Source organism: Oryctolagus cuniculus, chromosome 5 (genome assembly GCF_051225735.1).
Source record: "Oryctolagus cuniculus isolate XC-2025 breed Fujian yellow rabbit chromosome 5, ASM5122573v1, whole genome shotgun sequence".
NCBI lineage: Eukaryota > Metazoa > Chordata > Mammalia > Lagomorpha > Leporidae > Oryctolagus > Oryctolagus cuniculus.
In genome coordinates, this window is record NC_142871.1 from 135484879 (window position 1) to 135501823 (window position 16945).

At 62.6% G+C, this 16945-nt stretch overlaps 2 protein-coding genes across 5 annotated transcripts; one reads left to right on the forward strand and one right to left on the reverse strand.

The window, feature by feature from the left end:
- Positions 1–1058: 1058 nt before the first annotated feature.
- On the reverse strand, positions 1059–16288 carry LOC108177335 (gametogenetin-binding protein 1). The gene is made up of 6 exons (XM_089333267.1): positions 15357–16288; positions 4713–4834; positions 4360–4454; positions 3973–4117; positions 2380–2518; positions 1059–1267 (listed from the first exon to the last, which is right to left on the reverse strand). Exons 1-5 carry the CDS (start codon positions 15416–15418, stop codon positions 2388–2390), a joined length of 555 nt encoding a protein of 184 aa, XP_089189393.1. The 5' UTR covers positions 15419–16288; the 3' UTR covers positions 1059–1267; positions 2380–2387.
- On the forward strand, positions 7171–14276 carry BAK1 (BCL2 antagonist/killer 1). Of its 4 annotated transcripts, XR_016234124.1 has the most exons (8): positions 7171–7468; positions 8384–8464; positions 10385–10487; positions 11263–11398; positions 11639–11782; positions 12466–12485; positions 12810–12990; positions 13075–14276. XR_016234124.1 is itself a non-coding variant. In XM_070074687.2 (7 exons), the coding sequence occupies exons 3-7, from the start codon at positions 10418–10420 to the stop codon at positions 13174–13176; spliced, it is 633 nt and encodes a 210-aa protein (XP_069930788.1). In that variant the 5' UTR covers positions 7185–7468; positions 8384–8452; positions 10385–10417; the 3' UTR covers positions 13177–14276. The 4 variants fall into 4 exon arrangements, 3 of the variants coding, with proteins under 3 accessions (XP_069930788.1, XP_008261012.1, XP_008261011.1); XM_070074687.2 differs by lacking the exon at positions 12466–12485 and having other exon boundaries at positions 7185–7468; positions 8384–8452; XM_008262789.5 differs by lacking the exon at positions 12466–12485 and having other exon boundaries at positions 7186–7468.
- Positions 16289–16945: the final 657 nt, after the last annotated feature.

Genomic DNA, 16945 nt, shown 5'->3' on the forward strand with positions numbered 1-16945 from the left:
GCCTGGAGTCAGGAGCTTCATCTGCGTCTCCCATGTGGGTGGCAGGGCCCCAAGCTCTTGGGTCATCTTTTACTGTTTTTCCAGCCATTAGCAGAGAGCTGGATTGGAAGTGGAACAGCTGGGTTGGCGCCCATATGGGATGCTGGCACTGCAGGCCAGGCGTTAACCTGCTGTGCCACAGCGCCGGCCCCTGGTTTGAGTTTTGGGACTCCGCTTCCCTTTTTTTTTTTTTTAATTTTTTTTATTTTGTAAAGATTCATTTATTTATTTGAAAAGCAGAGTTACAGAGAGAGAGAGAGAGAGGTCTTCCATTTGCTGTTTCACTCTCCAAATGGCCACAACGGCTGGAGCTGTGCTGATCCAAAGCCAGGAGCCAGGAGCTTCTTCCAGGTCTCCCAAGCAAGTGCAGGAGCCAAGGACTTGGGCCAATTTCCACTGCTTTCCCAGGCCACAGCAGGGAGCGGGATTGGAAGTGGAGCAGCCGGGACTTGAACCGGTGGCCTCGTGTGATGCCAGCACCACTGGCAGCGGCTGCACTCACCACAGCTGTGTGCAGCGGCCCCCACAGCCTCCCTTTCACCTGCTTTGCCCTGTGCATGGTGCACCTGTCGCAGGGGACAGGTGCACCAGCCTGCAAGGCCACCCATCTTGCATCAACCCCAGAGACCCTCCCTCACAACCCCCCACCCACCCCGCCCGGCCTCCTGGGGCGGTCCCCACAGTCTGAAGGCCTCTTTCCTGGCTTTGTCCCTGGGTGGGCTGGGCCGAACTTCCTGCAAGAGAATTCCCGGATCTCCCTGGGGGGCCACAGCATGGCGTGGGAACTTGGGGGAGAGAGGGCATCGGGGGGCCGCCCGCCCGGGCACTCTGGGCTGCGGTCCTTACACTCCAGGTCAGGCCCACCACCCCAGTGCTCAGATGCCCCTGCCGGGGCAGTCCCAGCAGCTCCCTGGGTACAGACGGAACCAGGCCAAGACCCTGGGTGAACCGTGCTGGCTCCAGAGTTGAGGCAGAGGGGCGGGGTGCAAAGACAGAGCCAAGGCCAAAGTCAGAGCAGGTTTATTAGGACATCACAGGCCTGAGCGTGCTGGTGGGGACGGCTCGCCCTGCACACACACCCAAGCACCCCCCCCCAGCCTTGGATGAACCCCGGGAAGAGAAGTGCGCGTCTCGGCAGGTTCCAGAGAGCTGGGGCCAGGAGGTGGGGCTGGCCCACTTCACTAGAGAAGGCAATCTCCCATCTCGTCCACCTCCTTGGAGAGCGGTGCTGGGGGCGGACAGGGAGGGAAGGGTGGAGTCTCGGCTCCTGCCCCCCCAGGGGCCACCTTTTCCAGCCTCTCCCCCTCCACAGCTGGCCCAGCCCCACCAGCTGGGAGCCACTTCCTTCCCAGGACATGGGGGACCCTCTCCCCTCCTGGAAGCCCCAGGAGCCGGGCTCCCCAGCCACACCGCCCCTCCCTCACCTCTGTCCTGAGCACCACAGCAAGCCCCCTTCTCTACAGCCTCGGCGCCACCCCTCCCCCAAGTCCCCAGCACAACCCAAAGGCTGGGGGGAGCGGCTTCCTTCCCCCTGCAGTGGGAGTCCCCTAGTGCAGGTACCAAAAGGGTGGGGGGATGGTAATAAGGCCGGCCTGCACACCCCAAGAGGAAGGCTGTCCTGAGGCAGCTCTGTCCCCAAAGGCAGTACGGGGCAGGCCCCCTGCCACCACCCAGAAGTGCCCAGAGCCCCTGAAGCTGCTCAGGTTCCTGGGGGGACTGGGAGGAGGGGTGAGGGCAGAGCCCTGGAGGAGGACCATCAGTGGACGCTCGCTGCGTAGTTGCTTGCTGCGTAGTTGTGGGATGAGAATGCCGCCCCCAGCGGACTGTGTCCCTACTCATCACCACCCCCAGGGGCGAGTGCCAGCATTCCAGCCATGGCTCCCTCCGCACGCACCCAGCACCCATAGAGGCCGAGCAGGGCCTGACCTCTAAAGGCAGAGGTGGGTGGGGGGTGAAGGGAAGCGGGGTGGGGTCCTCCCAGCCTGTGTCGCCTGCTGGGTGGGTGTGGGCAGCAGAGGGGACAGGGACACTTCAACACCGTGGGAATCACAGTCACACAGCAAAGCCTGCCTGTCCGCACGGTGCAGGCAAGGAACTGAGGCCCAGGGAGGGGAAGGGACCTGTCCAAGGCCACACAGCACATGGATGGCAAAGACTTAACTGTGAGCATCAGGGTCGAGTGAGAGACAGACTGCGCCTGCCCCGGCTGCCATCAGAAAGACCACTTCCAAGGGCTGGTGGCCGCCCTGCCCAGGGGGAGGCCAGGGCCCCCTGCACATGGGCGGCCTGTAGCTCCTCCCCCCAGTGCTCCCAGGCAGCGGGGCGGCAGGCAGGCCATACCTGGCCATTCACAACCCGGCCTCCTCCAGCGTGCTCTCTGGCTGGCTCAGCAACTTCCGGCCCTCCTGGCTACCCGTCTTCCAGAGGCGGGACTCTTGCTGTCCCGCCAGAAGCTTCTTCAGCTCGGATTCCACGAAGCCTGAGCAGCCACACACAAGGGAACGAGTGATACAGGAGCCTACACAGTCACTCCTCCATCCGGGTTCCCGGCCGCAGCTCGTGAAGTCTGGGGAACCCCCCCAAGCGTGAGGGCCTGTGTGTGCAGACAGACTGGCTGCGGCTGGCCGCCCCGGGCAGCTTCAGGCTGGGGCTGGGCACCACAAAGAAGCAGGCACAAGCAGAGCGTTGGGACTTTTGGGACTTTCGACCACACCCCCCAGCCTCGGGACAGCGGACGGTTAAGCCCATCACCGAGGACGCTTGATTTAATCATCGAGTCTGCGCAGTGAAGCCTCCACAAACCCCTCACGGGCAGAGCCTAGAAAATGCAGAGCTGGACACGCGGTGGTGCCTGCACAGGGCCTGGGCGCCCCCGTGCCCTTCCTGCGTGCCCGGCTCCCACGACTCTCCGTGATGTCCTTTACAATAAAGTGGCAAATGTAGGCATGATGGCCCCTGCGTTCTGGGAGGCATGGTGGGACCCCGCAGCCAGCTCTCAGAGCCCAGGGCTGGGGCTGGCTACTGGGGTCGGTGGAGGCGTGGCCCTGGAGGCCTGGGCCCTCCACCTGTGGGACCTGCGGCTGCCTGCAGGGAGACAGTGCCAGGATATAACTGAACCAAGGACAGCCGCAGGTGAACTGGCGGGAAATAATCCCAGGCTCCTCGTGCCGGGGGCCCCGAGTTTGCAGAGCCTGGGACAGGTGGGGAGTATGGCGGGGCAGCTTGCAGCGAGGGCATCCGAGGGAGAGGTGGCGGCTCTGTCCCCCAGCTCTGGGCAACCCCAGGCCAGCCCTGCTGGAACCCTTTCTTCAGCTCCCTGGGGGCAGCGGGCCTGCCCCAAGCCTGCTCTGGAAACTCATTTTGCGTAGGCCCCCTCCTGCGAAGTGTGAGCGCATCTGCACCTCTGGCCAGAGCGTTCAAGGAGCAGACGTGTGTCCCTCCGCCGTCCTCTAGCCACGGAATCCAAAGCCCTGACCTGGAGCCCGGACTGCCTGCCCCCAAGTCCAGGCTGTGCCTTTGGACATGTCGTCTGGCCTCATCTGTCTACTGCACGTGCAGTAGACAGGCCCTCCCTCGGAGTGGTAGTCCCGGGAAGGATTTTTATCATATTATTACTGCAAGTCAACTGCGCTCCCGGTCCAGGGCTCCGTCACAGCAGTGCACGATGGGAAAACCAGGGATGAAGGTGGCCGGGGCGGGGAGGGGGTGAAGGGTCCCGCCCCCGCCTCACTGCCTCCCCAACTCTGAGGGGAGGAGGCGAGGACCCAGCGGCTTCCCGCCCAGCCAATGCAGGGCCCCTTGTGGGAGTCATCTTAGGTCCTCTGGTACCATCTGGTGGTGAGTTCTGGTGTTACACCCCTTGTGAAGCCCTTGGCCAAAGCCGGGCCCGGGGGTTTGGGGAGGCCTTGGGAGAGAAGGGGTCCAGGCATTTACCCACTGTGTCCGTTGGCTGAAAAGTCTTAGTCATCGGTGACTGCAGGGTGCCAGAGCCTGGGACACACAGCTGCAGTGAGCTGTTCTCGTCCTCCATTTCCTCTTCCTCCTCTTCCTCCTCCTCCTCCTCCTGGAGCAGGGCTTCCTTGGAGGGGAAACAGGGCATGCAGGTCCCTAAGCAGGTGATGAGGGCCAGGACCCCCAGCTGCAGCCCCTGGCTCACCCTCCCCAGGTAAACAGGAAGCAGAAGGGGAGGGCTTCGTAAAGGTCAGGAAAGGGGACTACTGCCCACCCCACCCCCACCCCCATCCAAGTCACAGACCCCAGGACCTGCAGCCACCACCTCCCCCGCCCCTTCCCCACCCCTCCCCCACCCCGGCCGCAGACCTTGACCAGGGCTGATTTCTGAAGCTGCTTGTACAAACTGAGGAGGTGGTTCCAGGGGGTCAGCCCCGCCTTGGAAGAGGCCAAGCTGGGGTCTCCTGTGGATAGGGTAGAAGGTCACCGGTAGGGGCACAGCACCTCAGTCAATCCTTGCAACTACCCTGCCGGACAGGTGCGACACTCACCGCCATGAGGACGCAAGGGGCCGCTGTCACATCGCTGGGGGGGGGGGGTGCGTGCTGGAGCTGGGGCTGTGTCCCATATCCCACCAGGCCCTGCACCCTCAGAAGCCCTGGAGGAACAGGGTCCGCCCCACGTGCCTGGCGCCCGCCCGGCCCTCTGGCCCCCGCACTCACCCTCAAGCAGATGTTCCGTCTCCTCGTCGTCGCTGGTGACGGCCTCCGTGGTGTCCTCCACTGGCCCCAGGGCCCTCTGCAGGTGGTCTTGCTCTACCTCCAGAGCCCAGGCCAAGTAGCCCCTAATCCCACAGCACAGTCAGGGAGGGGAAGCAGGAGGGGTCCGGAGACCACCCCACCCCTGCGCATGCGCCCTGCCACCACCTCTCCCCTCAGCCCCATGCTGTGCCTTCCCAGAGCAGGCTGCAGAAGGCAGAGAGCAGAGAGAGGGGTGCCAGGGAGCAAGTGGGGTGCTGGGGGAGAGAGAGCGCCAAGGGCAGGGCCTGGCAGAGGGGCTGGGGGCGCTGGGCACCCCGCCTGCCCTGGCTCGTTCCCCTCCGGTGTCTAGTGCTCCCTCCGGGACGAAGACATCTTACACTCGTAGGAGGACCCTGTCCCTGCCCCCAGCCCGCTGCCCCCCAACCCCTGATGGCTCTTCCCTGTCCCTGTCCCCTTATCCCTGCCACCCCCCGCCCATTCAGGCACCCCACTGAGCTCCTTATCCACCTGGGAACTTGCTTTCTGACCCTTCTCAGCCTGGGTGCCCCCATCCCAGGCCCAGATGCTGCCCCCAGCCCCAGGCCACTGCCCCGCCTGGGGCTCCACAGCCCCTCACCTGTCCCTGGAGGCTGGCTGCTCCTTTTCCCTCCCTTCCTCAGACGGGTTGCCTAGCACTTCCTGGCTTCCGGTGGGCAGCACTGCCTTTACCTCCACGGCCTGGGCCGGGACCCTCAGGACCTCCTTGGGGTCGGGGGTGTGGACCCGCATGTCGCCCATGTCCAGCCCCAAGGGATCCAGCCAAGGCAGATAGGTGGCGCCCTTGGGTGTGGCCACAGATGGGCTGCCCTGCAGGGTGGCAGGTGGCCCCGCCTCCCTCCTTCCGCCTCCCTGGCAGCCAAGCATCAGGGAGCTGACCCCGAGCTGCGGTACCAGCGCCTGGCCAGGGCTCTTCCGGCTGTCCCTGCTCCTAGCCAAACTATGGAAAAAGCAGAACATGGAAGAGTGGCCCAAAATCCGCGGGCGAGGGGTCGGAGCTGGGGCCTCCATCCTGAGAGCGGAGCCTCTCAGAGCGAGGGTCAAGGCAGCCACCCCAGGACCAACTGCTGAAGAACAGGAGTTTTCAAATTAAACCTCCAGTTGGAAACTTCCGGGAGTTCCAGAAGGCACAGAGCAGATGGGGTGGGGGTGGGGAGGAGTTAAAGGCAGAGGCCTGGCGGGCTGCTGCTTCTCGGGGCTGCAGGAGTCCCGGGAGGCGGCCGAGAGGGACCAGGACTGAGACCAGGGGCTGCGGGGACCCTGCCTCCTTCTGTCCTGCGGAACATTCCCGCAGCCAGACAGCACCTGCCCTCCCTCCCCTCTCCTCACTCACTGAGGATTTAACAATTTTTATCTTATCTGAAAGGCAGCGAGACAGAGAGAGACAGACATCTTGGACCTGCTGGTTCACTCCCCAAATGCCCACAACAGGTAGGGCTGGGCCAGGCTGAATGAAGGAGCCTGGAGCTCCATCCAGATCTCCCACATGGATGGCAGCCCTCACCTGGTGCCTCCAGGGTGCACACTAGCAGGAAACTGCTATAGGAAGTGGAGCTGGGACTTGAACCTGGCACTCGGATACAGGATGCAGGCGTCCTGAGCAGCAGCTTCTTCACTGGGCCAAATGCCCGTCCCCACCACGGAGTTTGTGGATGTTGTTGCTTTTAAAGATGCGTTGATTTATTTAAAAGGCAAAGCTACAGAGTGAGAGGGAGACTCAGAGAGAGAGCTTCCATCCGCTGGTTCTCTCCCCCAACCACTGCAACAGCCAGGGCTGGGCCAGGCCGAGGCCAGATCTCCCACGTGGGTGCAGGGGCCCAAGCACTTGGGCCATCTTTTGTTGCATCCCCCCCCCCCCCAGGCACATTAGCAGGGAGCTGGATGGGAAGTGGAGCAGCCGGGACTCAAACCCGTGCTCCCGTGTGGGATGCCAATATTGCAGGTGACAGCTTAGCCTGCTGCAGCCATAATGCTGGGCCTCTGATCTGTGCTGCTCTGCCTGCCGACTTCAGGATTTCCAATCTCCAGACACCACCAAGGTGCCTGGCGCGTCGATCTGAATTACAGGTGGAATCTCAATTCAGTATTATCACTCTCCACCTACGGATGTGATTATCAATCAGCTCAGTGATTCTGTAAACCAGCTGGGGCTTGATTTGCTCATCTGTAAAATGGGTGTAGTCCATGGCACCTACTTCCAGGGGCTGTTGAGAAGGTCCTGGTTGACTGGATCCACAAGACCAAGGTTACTAAAGTGCATGGCCTGCAGCAGTTGGAGCTTAAGAAACTTGGGCACCCTGTGTCTTTATCGGTACGCATGGAAGGAAGTGAGAAAGATCAAGGTCGAGGTGGGTTGGCAGTCGGGGAGGGTGAGGGAGAGCTGCCGCCTCTCCCGCTCGCCCGCGCCGCCCCTGGGCTCAGCCAGCCCCGGCCTTCCCGCTCTGGGCTCCAGGCCTGTGCCTCGGCATCCGGCGGCCGCCCAGCGACTTCCTCTAGAGGGAGCTGATTGCGGCCGGGAGCAGCCGGCACCTCTATGATCGTCCGAGCCGTGCGGGTCCCTCGGGCCGTGCTGGGACCAGCAGAGGCGGCATCCGGCCGCCCGGAACACTGACGCCTGTTCCTGGAAGCTGGGACCCCCCTGGCCCTGAGAGGACCCATGGCCTCGGCCTGAGTGTGGGCAGGTAAGCTGGGAGAGCCCCTCCACGCTCCCTAATCCAGCAGCCCGGGCTCCAGGGTGGGGCCGAGAGCCCTCCAGGAGGGTGCTGGGGAGTGGGGGGTGGGGGAAGGCCTTAAGGTTTGCCTGGCAGTTCCTCCGACCCCTGCAGGGGACTGCTTTTGCTGGGGCTCCCTGTAGCTTGGTCTCCCCCCACCCCCCAGCTTCCCCTCTGGCCCTGGCCCCTGGATGACCAAGAACTGGGGCATTTAGCCATCCAGGGGATGGGAGTGGGGGTCAGAGCCTAGGTCAAGGGCAGGGAGAGAACTTTCGGTTTTCTATGCTCCCCCACCCCCACCCCACTCCGGCCAGCCAGGCCGATCTCCCTGGGAACATCCATCCCAAGCCCAGCAGATTGGGGGTGCTGGGGATGGTGTCCCCTTAGGTGAGGTGAGGCCACTTGCCTGGGCTGGTGGGGGCCGTTCTGAAGCTCTGCCTGCTCACCAGCAGTGAGCCCCTGGGGAGGTGCTGGAGGGGCTGGGGGTGCGGTCAGCATCCTCTGGCCGTGCTGTCTTGGGGGTGCTGGGATCTGGGGAGCAGGGGGAAGGAGCTGCTTGGGGAGGGGGTGTGCCAGGCCAAGGTCTATTTTAATGAGTCTGGCTGCCGTAGCCTATCCCACCCCCTAAGAAGGTGAGGGTGGGGTGCAGAGACACACAGGTGGCCCCCACCCCTTCTCAGAGAGCCCCTGGAGAGCTTGAAAAGAAGGTGGGGGTGTTCCCAGGCTCAGGAGGGGTGGGGTCCGGGCTTGGCTGCACCCTCTGCAGGCCGAGGAGAGGGCGCTTCCTTCCTGCTGATGGAGGCAACTTTGGGGAAACTGGGCTCCGCAAGGGGTGCAAAGTGAAAGTGAAACAACTGACATCCAGGAAACACTCCCTCTGCCCAGGGCACCGGCAGATCGGCGCTGCGGCCGGGACGGGGCGAAGAGGGAAACCGAGCCGGGACAGGAGAGCAGGTATGAGGCCAGGTTAGAGGCGTGGGCTGGGGTACACGGTGTGAGGCCAGGGTACGAGGTGTGGGGCCTGGGTACAAGGCGTGGTGGGGCTGGGGTATAAGGCGTGGGACTGGGGTATGAGGCCTGAGCCTGGGTAGGAGGCATGGGGCTGGGGTAGGAGTCCTGGGGCCTGGGAATGAGGTGTGGGGCCAGAGTATGAGGCTTGGGCCTGGGTGTGAGGTGTGGGGCCGGGGTATGAGGCCTGGGGCCTGGGTACGAGGCGTGAGGCCAGGGTTCCAGGTGTGGGGCCAGGGTGTGCGGTGTGGCCTGGGGTACACAATGTGAGCACTGGGTACAAGCTGTGCAGTCTGTGTATGCGGCCTGGGGCCAGCAGGCAGGGAGTAGATGGGGAGAAAGGCCAGCTGACAGAGTATGACTCTTAGATCAGTTTTGAGTTCATGGACCCCTGAACATTCACACAGCCAGTCAGCCTGGCTGATTAGCCTCCTGGCCTCAGGCGCTAATCTCTGCATGCCTCACCTTTCCCATCTGTAAAATGGGTACGGTGGTGCTTACCTCACTGAGTCAATGTGTGTTTTCAACACTCAAGGCCTGGGCAGTGCTCCAAGGTGGCAGAGTACACCATAGGCTCTCGGGAGACAGCTAACAGGCCTGAGCTGGGGAACAGCTGTGTTCTGGCCTGCTAAGGGGAAGTAAGGCCTTCGTGGGTGATTGGCCGGGGCGGCAGGCTGCGGTAGGCGTGTGCTGTGGGTGCCGCAGGCCCTGGGCTGCTCTGAAGCTAACATGTGCAGTGGCACAGCTGTGGCCACGCCCTCCCAGAGGCCCCGGCAGCTGGTCGCAGACCATGTGTGCGGATCCCTGAGTGTGTCCCCAGCTGCCTCCCCTTGGCGACCCCAGCTCCCTTGCAGGGTTGCCAGTGATTGCTCCAGGAGTGCCCATTCCCCGCGTAGACTCCACCGGGACCCGAGGTGGTGGGAAGAGAAGTGCCGGGGACGGTGTTCGGCGGCAGGGAAGCGCTGCCTGGGACGCCCACACCGCCAGTGTCTGGGTCTGGGTGCTGGCTCTGCTTCCCATCCCAGCGGCCCGCTAATGTGCACCCTGGGGGGCAGCAGGGGATGGCTCAAGCACCCAGGGGGCTCCCACCCATGTGGAAGGCTAGGATGGAGTCCCTGGCTGGCCTGGCCCGGCCCTGACTACCATGGACATTTGGGGAGTGAACCAGCAGGTAGGAGAGCTCTGTCTGTATTTCTCTTTCTGTATTAATTTTTGTTAAGATTTACTTATTTATTTGAAAGTCAGAATTACACAGAGAGAGAAGGAGAGACAGAGAAAGAGAGAGGGGTCCTCCATCTGCTGGTTCATTCCCCAGTTGGCCGCAACGTCCAGAGCCGTCCGATCCGAAGCCAGGAGCTCCCTCCGGGTCTCCCACATGAGTGCAGGGGCTCAAGGACTTGGGCCATCTTCTGCTTTCCCAGACCACAGCAAAGAGCTGGATTGGAAGTGGAGCAGCCGGGACACGAACCGATGCCCATATGGGATGCCCGCACTGCAGGCGGCGGCTTTACCCGCTACGCCACAGTGCTGGCCCTGCTCTACTTCTGCTCCGGCTCCCTGCTAATGTGCCTGGGAAAGCAGTGGCTGATGCTCCAAGTGCTTGGGGCCCTGCACCCACTTGAGAGACCCAGATGGAGCCCCTGGCTCCTGGCTTCATCCTGGCCCAGACCTGGCTGCTTGGAGACTGAACCAGTGGATGGAAGATTAATCTCTCTGCCTTAAATTGAAAGAAAAAAAGAGAAAGAGAAAGAAAGCCCAGAAGACTGGGGGGTCTCCGTGGGAATGGGGGCCCTCCAGCCTGCTCGGGAGGCCCTCTCTGGGCTGCCTGGTCAGGCCCCTGCCCGTGCCCATCTCTGCTTTTTCTCCCCATCCCCACAGGCTGACCGTGTCCTCCACTGAGGCCTGAACAAGATGGCATCCGGGCAAGGCCCAGGTCCTCCTGGCGAAGGCTGTGGAGAGCCTCCCGAGCCCTCCACTTCTGGTAAGGGTCTCCTGCCCCCACCCCCCAGCCATGGGGGCCGTCCCGAGGGTGGAGTGGGCAGAGGTGGACAGGGCCAAGCCGGACACAGGGGTGCACTGTGCTGCCTGGGTGCAGCTCCTCTGGATGAAGGCGACATCTTTGTACCCAAGGCCCACGGGTGCAGAAGGCAGGAGCTGTGAGCCAGGCTAGGCGCTTGGCGTGGGCAGGGCGGAGCCTGGGCGGGCTGGGTGCCAGCAAGAAGGCTGTGAGGTCAGAGGAAGGGGTGGTTCTACCATCCCCGCTTCCCTGTGGGAGGAGAAATCAGGAAGCTGGGGCGCTTATCAGCCAGGCAGGTCTGCAGGACAGGGAGCGAATGTTGTGCCTGGGGAGGAATGAGATGGCGCCCGCCTTTCGCCTTCCGCCTTCCCCTTTCTGAGCCTATGGCCAGGGAAGCCCAGAGTACAGCCTGCAGCAGGCAAGGGCTGGGCATCCCGTGCACACCAAAACACTGAGGAGCCCAGATGCTGGCTTCACACCTGGGCTCCGCCGCTCGCTCCTGCAGTGGGACCCTGTGCAGGTCACGGGGGTGCCCTCCTCCCTGGGGCTCCTGACAGCCAAGGGGCAATCTAGTGTGGTGATCAGAGAGCCCGCCGGCTGGGGCTCTGTGAATGAGAGGCAGCACGAGCTGCCCAGCGGGGCCTGAGCGGCTGAGGAAGTGTGAACACCGAGCAGCACGGGGCTGCCGGGGTCCTGCGGCCCGCACTGACCCCCACCCCGCGCCCCCTGTGATCCGCAGAGCAGCAGGTAGCCCGGGACACGGAGGAGGTTTTCCGCAGCTACGTTTTCCACCGCCACCGGCAGGAGCAGGAGGCCGAGGGGGCGGCTGCCCCTGCTGACCCGGAGATGATCTCCTTGCACCTGGAACCTAACAGGTGAACTCTGGTGCCCCGCTTCCACAGGGCCATCTTAGGAAGGTGGAGGCTCCCACGGGGTCTGTGCAGGTCCTGGGGAGGGCAGAATCCTACACCTGGGGCTGCTCCCGGCCTCACCTAAGACCTCAGAGCCTTCTTAGCATGCGCCCGACCCTCGCCCAACACCGAGGGACCTCTGGGGAGGGGCACTGCACCTGCCGTGGCCCAGGCCCCAGCCCCGCCTGTCTCCCGCACCTGCAGCACCATGGGGCAGGTGGGGCGGCAGCTCGCCATCATTGGGGACGACATCAACCAGCGCTATGACTCAGATTTCCAGAACATGCTAGAGAAGCTGCAGCCCACGGCCGAGAACGCCTATGAGCTGTTCACCAAGATCGCCTTGAGGTACCCCACAGGTGTCCCTGCCGCTGTGCTGTGTCCTGCCTGTGTGATGGGCTCTCTGCGTGGGGGGGTCCCCATATATCTGCTGTTGACTCCCGTGGATTCGGCCTCCCTCTCCCTTGCTCTCTCTTCTCTCTCTTTCTCTCTCTCTCTGGATCCTAGACACCTCCTCTTTTGTACATAAGCTCCCAGCTCTGTTGAGCTCTGACACTGAGGACCTGCCTGGTTAGACTGGGACTCTAGAGGGACCCAAGGGTAAGGGTGTCCCCGGGCACTCCAGCCCTGCTAGGACGCACCAGAGATGGTCAGGCTGCTAACAGGCTGGGTCTCCTTGCTGGAACCTGACAGCCAAGGGGCAACCCATGCGGCGATCAGAGAGCCCACGGGCCGGGGTTTGGCTCCCGGCTCTGCCTCGCGCCGCCATGGTGAAGCCTCCCAGCCTGCAGCCTCCTCCTCTGCAGAACTGGGGAGCCCCGCGCAGCGTGGTTCCCGCCCGGGGTGGGGGGGGCAGGCTTGCAGCGGAGGTGAGGGCAGCAGCGAGTGAGAGATCGTGAGTTGGTGCTTGGAGTGGAAGCGCCAGGCCCTGTCCTCTGAGGCCGACACCCCAGCCCCACTCCACGGCGGCTCCGGGACCTGTCCTAACCTCCTCTTCTGTCCTTTTCTCTCTGCCATCCGCGGGCTGCCAGGCCAGCAGCAAGGCCCACAGGTAACCTCCCTGCTGCCTCTGTCTACACGCTCTGCCCTGTGCCCCCTTCTGTGCCCCTCTGTGGCCGCAGCCTTTTGCGCGCGCGGAGGTGGGGGTGTACCCCACAGCAGCAACCAGCTCAGACACCCCCAAGCTTTCTCCTTTCACAGAGGCCCAGGCTCTTCCCAAATCAAGCCCAGGCCGGCGGTGCCTCTGCGCCCTTGGTTCACAGCTGAGCCATTCAGCTCTCCAGCTGGGGGGTTGGGGATGGGGGGCATGGGAAGGGGTGGACCAGGGAGGGCAGGCTGGAAGGGCCCCCTCTGACATGGTCCCTGCTGCCCACAGCCTCTTTGAGAGTGGCATCAACTGGGGCCGCGTGGTGGCTCTCCTGGCCTTCGGCTACCGCCTGGCCCTGTACATCTACCGGCGCGGCCTGACCGGCTTCCTGGGCCAGGTGACCCGCTTCGTGGCCGACTTCGTGGTGCATCACTGCATCGCCCAGTGGATCGCGCAGAGGGGCGGCTGGGTGAGTGCCCGCAGGACCACCACATCCCCTCCATGCCCCGGCTCCCCCCAGCCCCTTTGTGGACCACCCTGTCTCTCCTGGCAGGTGGCAGTCCTGAGCTCGCACAACCCCATCCTGACAGTGCTGGCGGCCCTGGCCGTGGTCGCGTTCTGCCAGTTCGTGGTACGAAGACACTTCAAGTCATGACTCCCGGGGAGAGGCCCTTTGGGGTCCCCAGTGGAGCCCCCTGCCTGGATGTAAACCACGTCTCCTCCCCTTTCAATACAGAAGCTTTAGCAGATGGGCACTCCAGCTTCAGAGGGCCCCTGGCCAGGGCTCAGCTGGGCTATGGAGGTGCCCCAACATCGCATGGTGCTAATGGGCCCCCTCTCTGGGCCTCTGCCCGCCAGAGAGGGGCTGTGGTCTCCTCCCTCAGCTCTCTGGATGCCCTTAGCCCTGTCTGTAGTGCAACAGGGTGATGGGGAACCTGGGGAGGCCAGAGGCTGGTAACCACTCCTTCCCAGGAGGCTTTTAATGGTTTTAGCTTTTTATAATACTCTTGAGAGAGTGCCCCCCCACACACCCACCTCTCTGCCCCAGGTCAGGACATCTGGGACAGGATGGTCAGTGGGACTTCCCCTGTGTCTCCCAGGACCTGGCCCTCCTGGAAGGGCAGGGCCTGAGAGCCGGGCCGAGGTCCTCCTCAGCTCTCCCCCTGCCCTCACTGCCCCCACCCCACTGTGCCGTGCTAGTTGGACTCTCAGGGATTCTGAGTGTGGGGGCGGCAGTGCACCCCAGAGCGGCCGGGTGAGTCCAGCAGGACCTCCAGACCTGCCCTCGGGTCTCAGCTCCTTCCCCTCCCCTTACCAGAAAGCTCTCTCCCAAGTGCCCTGCCCCCGTCCCCTGGGGAGCAGGACACAGAGGCCCCTCCTTGTCCAGCAGCTGGGTTCAGCAGTTGGTGTGTCAGTCCAGCGAAGAGGGGTAGGGAGTTCATCCAGAGGCTTCCGAGTGGGAGGAGGGCCCCACAGCCCAGGCATAATCCCAGACCTGGGCCCCGGGCACAGTGTAAACCACGGTGTGGATGGGGGAACTGTGAATACTTGAACTCTACCCCTCCCCGCTAGCTCCTCACCTGCGAAGACCACTCCTGGGGGGTGGGGGGTGGGGTGCCTCCTCCACCTGCACAGCCTGGGGCCTTGGGGGTGAGGGGAGGTCTTGAAGCCAAATGCAGGGAAGGGACGCAGATGGAGCCCATCAACCACCCCCAGCCCCTCTGTGTTTGAAAATAAATTGTGCAATTCCCCCAACCTCGCCGGCATCTCTGTGTCCTGCGCTGCCCCTTTTCCCTGGATGTGCCTGCCGCTTACCTGGCTTTTTCCCCAGGGAAGATCTCACAGTGGGCCTCAGGGCCCTTCCCGGGGGCTGGCTGCGGTTCTCAGCCTCAGCTGGAAGACCCCTCCCGTTAACCCTTCTCCATCCACTCTCCTATCTAGCTGGGTCCCAGGCAGTTTCCTTGTCCTCTGAGGAAGCTGGACTCAACTCCTCAGCCCTGGCTGCAGAGTGGTGAGGCCGCTGCCTGGCCCCGATTCCTCTCTCTTCCTGGGGCCACCACCCACGCCAGCCCGCGAGGCCCTTCGCCCCCACGCTTAGCTCTGCCTGGGACACGGTGTCCCAGGTCCCCCTTCCCAATGTCCCCACCGCCAGCCTTGCGCGCGCGTGCGCACACACACACACACACACACAGGGCTTTTTTCATTCTAGGACTTTGAGGCTGCATGGGAGTCCCTATGGGGATGGCAGTCAGGGGTGATAAAAATAACAAGCATGGGGGCGTTGAAATGTTCCAAAACCCAGTGTTTTTCATCTTGGGCACCCTGGTCCGTGTTTCTAACACCCTTCCAAAAAACGGTCACGTGGGAATCCAAGAGGCCTCACGAGTTTCGTTTCTTTCCTTCCCTGGGGCAGGCCTGCCCCTCTCATGGCCTTCAAAGGGGAACAGCGGGAGGAGGCAGCCCTGCAGGCAGAGGTAGCTGGAAAGGGGGCTGTTACAAGAGCGTTCAGGAAAAGCTCAGAGACCTCGCGCAGGCTACGCTGAGGGGGTAGGGGATGCTCACACTCCCACTTTACAAATAAGGAAACAGGTGCCTCCCCGAGCCACTCTGGTAAGGAAAGGGAGTTAGAGCTTATCACCACGGCACCGGCTCGAGGATGAACGTGGAGACCAGAGGGAAAAGTGGAGCCGTTGGTCTCGCGAGCACAGGCCCGACAAGGGTTTGAGGGAACGGGGTACGGGACGGGCTCTCCACCCCGGCTTGCAGTCGCCCGGCCACCCCGCGACCCGGTGGGATTGGGGGGTATGGGAAGATGGGAGGTGGGGCGCGGGCTACCTGAGACCAAGATGGCCGCCGCCGCTTCGCCACGCCAGCGTGCCCTTTTGTGGGCGGGGCATCCGGGTGCACCGCCTCCCGCCTCTCTCGAGCCTTGAGAGTGACCGCGGCGCGCGCGCCTTGAGGGGAGAGCAGAGCGTGCGCAGTGGTAGGAGCGGCGGCTGCCTCTGGCCTTCTAAGGAGCGGAAATTCCGTCTTGAAAGCGACGGGGCGAGGGGCGGTGTCCCACAGGTTTTGACCTTGGTCCTTAAAATCCGTGATTCCCGGGGCGGCGTTTGGCGCAAAGGTTGAGACACCCGCAGCCCATATCAGAAGCCTGGGTTCGAGTCCTGCCTCCGCCTCCAATTCCAGCTTCCTTCTAATAATGCGCTCCTTAGGAGGTAGCAGGGGATGACTCAAGTACTCGGACCGCTGGCACCCACCTTCTCCTGGTGTGTTTACCAATTGCTGGGTGTGTTAAAAATGAATAACTGGTGCGGGCGTTGTCACAGAGCAGGTGGTTGGGGTACCTCAAGAGCGTGAAGGTTTTCTTGTTCAAGTCTCAAGTGGGCCACACCCACGAAAGTCAGGGTGTGTGGGCATGTCCAGCATCTGTGAATTTTGGGTGTCGTGGTTCAGAGGGCAAGAGAGGCCCCGAGCTGGGCTTAGAGGGGCTGGTCACCCGTCAGCTGAAAAAGAACGTGGTTTCCAGAAACCTATGGAACACTACGATCAAGTTGTATGTGAGAAGGGCTGTGGGGGCCAGCCAACCACCAAGTGCTGTGTCAGGCATGAGCCGCTGGGGAGGGGGCCACAGACCCCCATCCAGAGGAGGGACCAGAGACCCCTCTCTCTGCCAGGACCCACCCAGGACCGCCCACTTGGCGGACCAACTTGTGGTTAAAGTATCCTGACAGAATAGGAACTCAGCCAGACTTCTAGAAGAGTCTAGTTTGTAGCCACCTGTGCAGAGCCCAAAGGTGTTCAACTCCCAGCTGTCAATCACAAATGCCAATCAAGAGCCACATCGCCAGGCAATGCCCCTTGTACTGCATGGATGAAAAGGCCCAAACCAGGAAGAAAGGGAGCTGTGTGTTCTCTCCATCGGTCCCTGCCTCAACTTTTGTTTTACTGTCCCTACTGTTTTTAAGCTTTATTTGAAAAGCACAGTTACACATAGAGAGGTCTTCCATCCACTGTTTCACTCCCCAACGGGCCCCCAATGGCCAGAGCTGAGCTGACCCGAAATCAGGAGCCAGGAACTTCTTCCTGGTCACCCACGTGAGTACAGGAGCCTAAGGACTTGGGACACTTTGGGTTGCTTTCTCAAGCCATTAGCAGGGAGCTGGATCTGAAGTGGAGCAGCCAGGACTTGAACCGGTGACCATATGGGATGCTGGCACTGCAGACAGCGGCTTAACCCACTGCACTCCGGCACTGGCCCCCATCCCTACTTTTGTCTCTCTGAACTACAATTCCTTACTCCACTGGGGAAAGGGAACCGAGGCGAGCTGGTGCTCAGTGAAAGGGCTGGGGATGCCCTGGCGGGAGGTGCAGTGCAGTGGGCAAGACTGTCTCACCTTGACCTTGAACTTTCATTCTGGGGGCCC

Bases quoted from the DNA above. Each gene is read 5' to 3' on its own strand.
- BAK1 (XM_070074687.2), top strand. From the start codon at position 10,418: ATGGCATCCGGGCAAGGCCCAGGTCCTCCTGGCGAAGGCTGTGGAGAG. The intron at 11,399-11,638 runs GTGAACTCTGGT...CCGCACCTGCAG, and splicing joins TTGCACCTGGAACCTAACAG to CACCATGGGGCAGGTGGGGC. The intron at 12,991-13,074 runs GTGAGTGCCCGC...CTCTCCTGGCAG, and splicing joins TCGCGCAGAGGGGCGGCTGG to GTGGCAGTCCTGAGCTCGCA.
- LOC108177335 (XM_089333267.1), bottom strand. From the start codon at position 15,418: ATGCCCCGCCCACAAAAGGGCACGCTGGCGTGGCGAAGCGGCGGCGGC. The intron at 4,118-4,359 runs GTCTGCGGCCGG...TTCCCCTCCAAG, and splicing joins AGAAATCAGCCCTGGTCAAG to GAAGCCCTGCTCCAGGAGGA. The intron at 2,519-3,972 runs GTAAATGCCTGG...GTGGCTGCTCAG, and splicing joins TCAGCCAACGGACACAGTGG to GCTTCGTGGAATCCGAGCTG.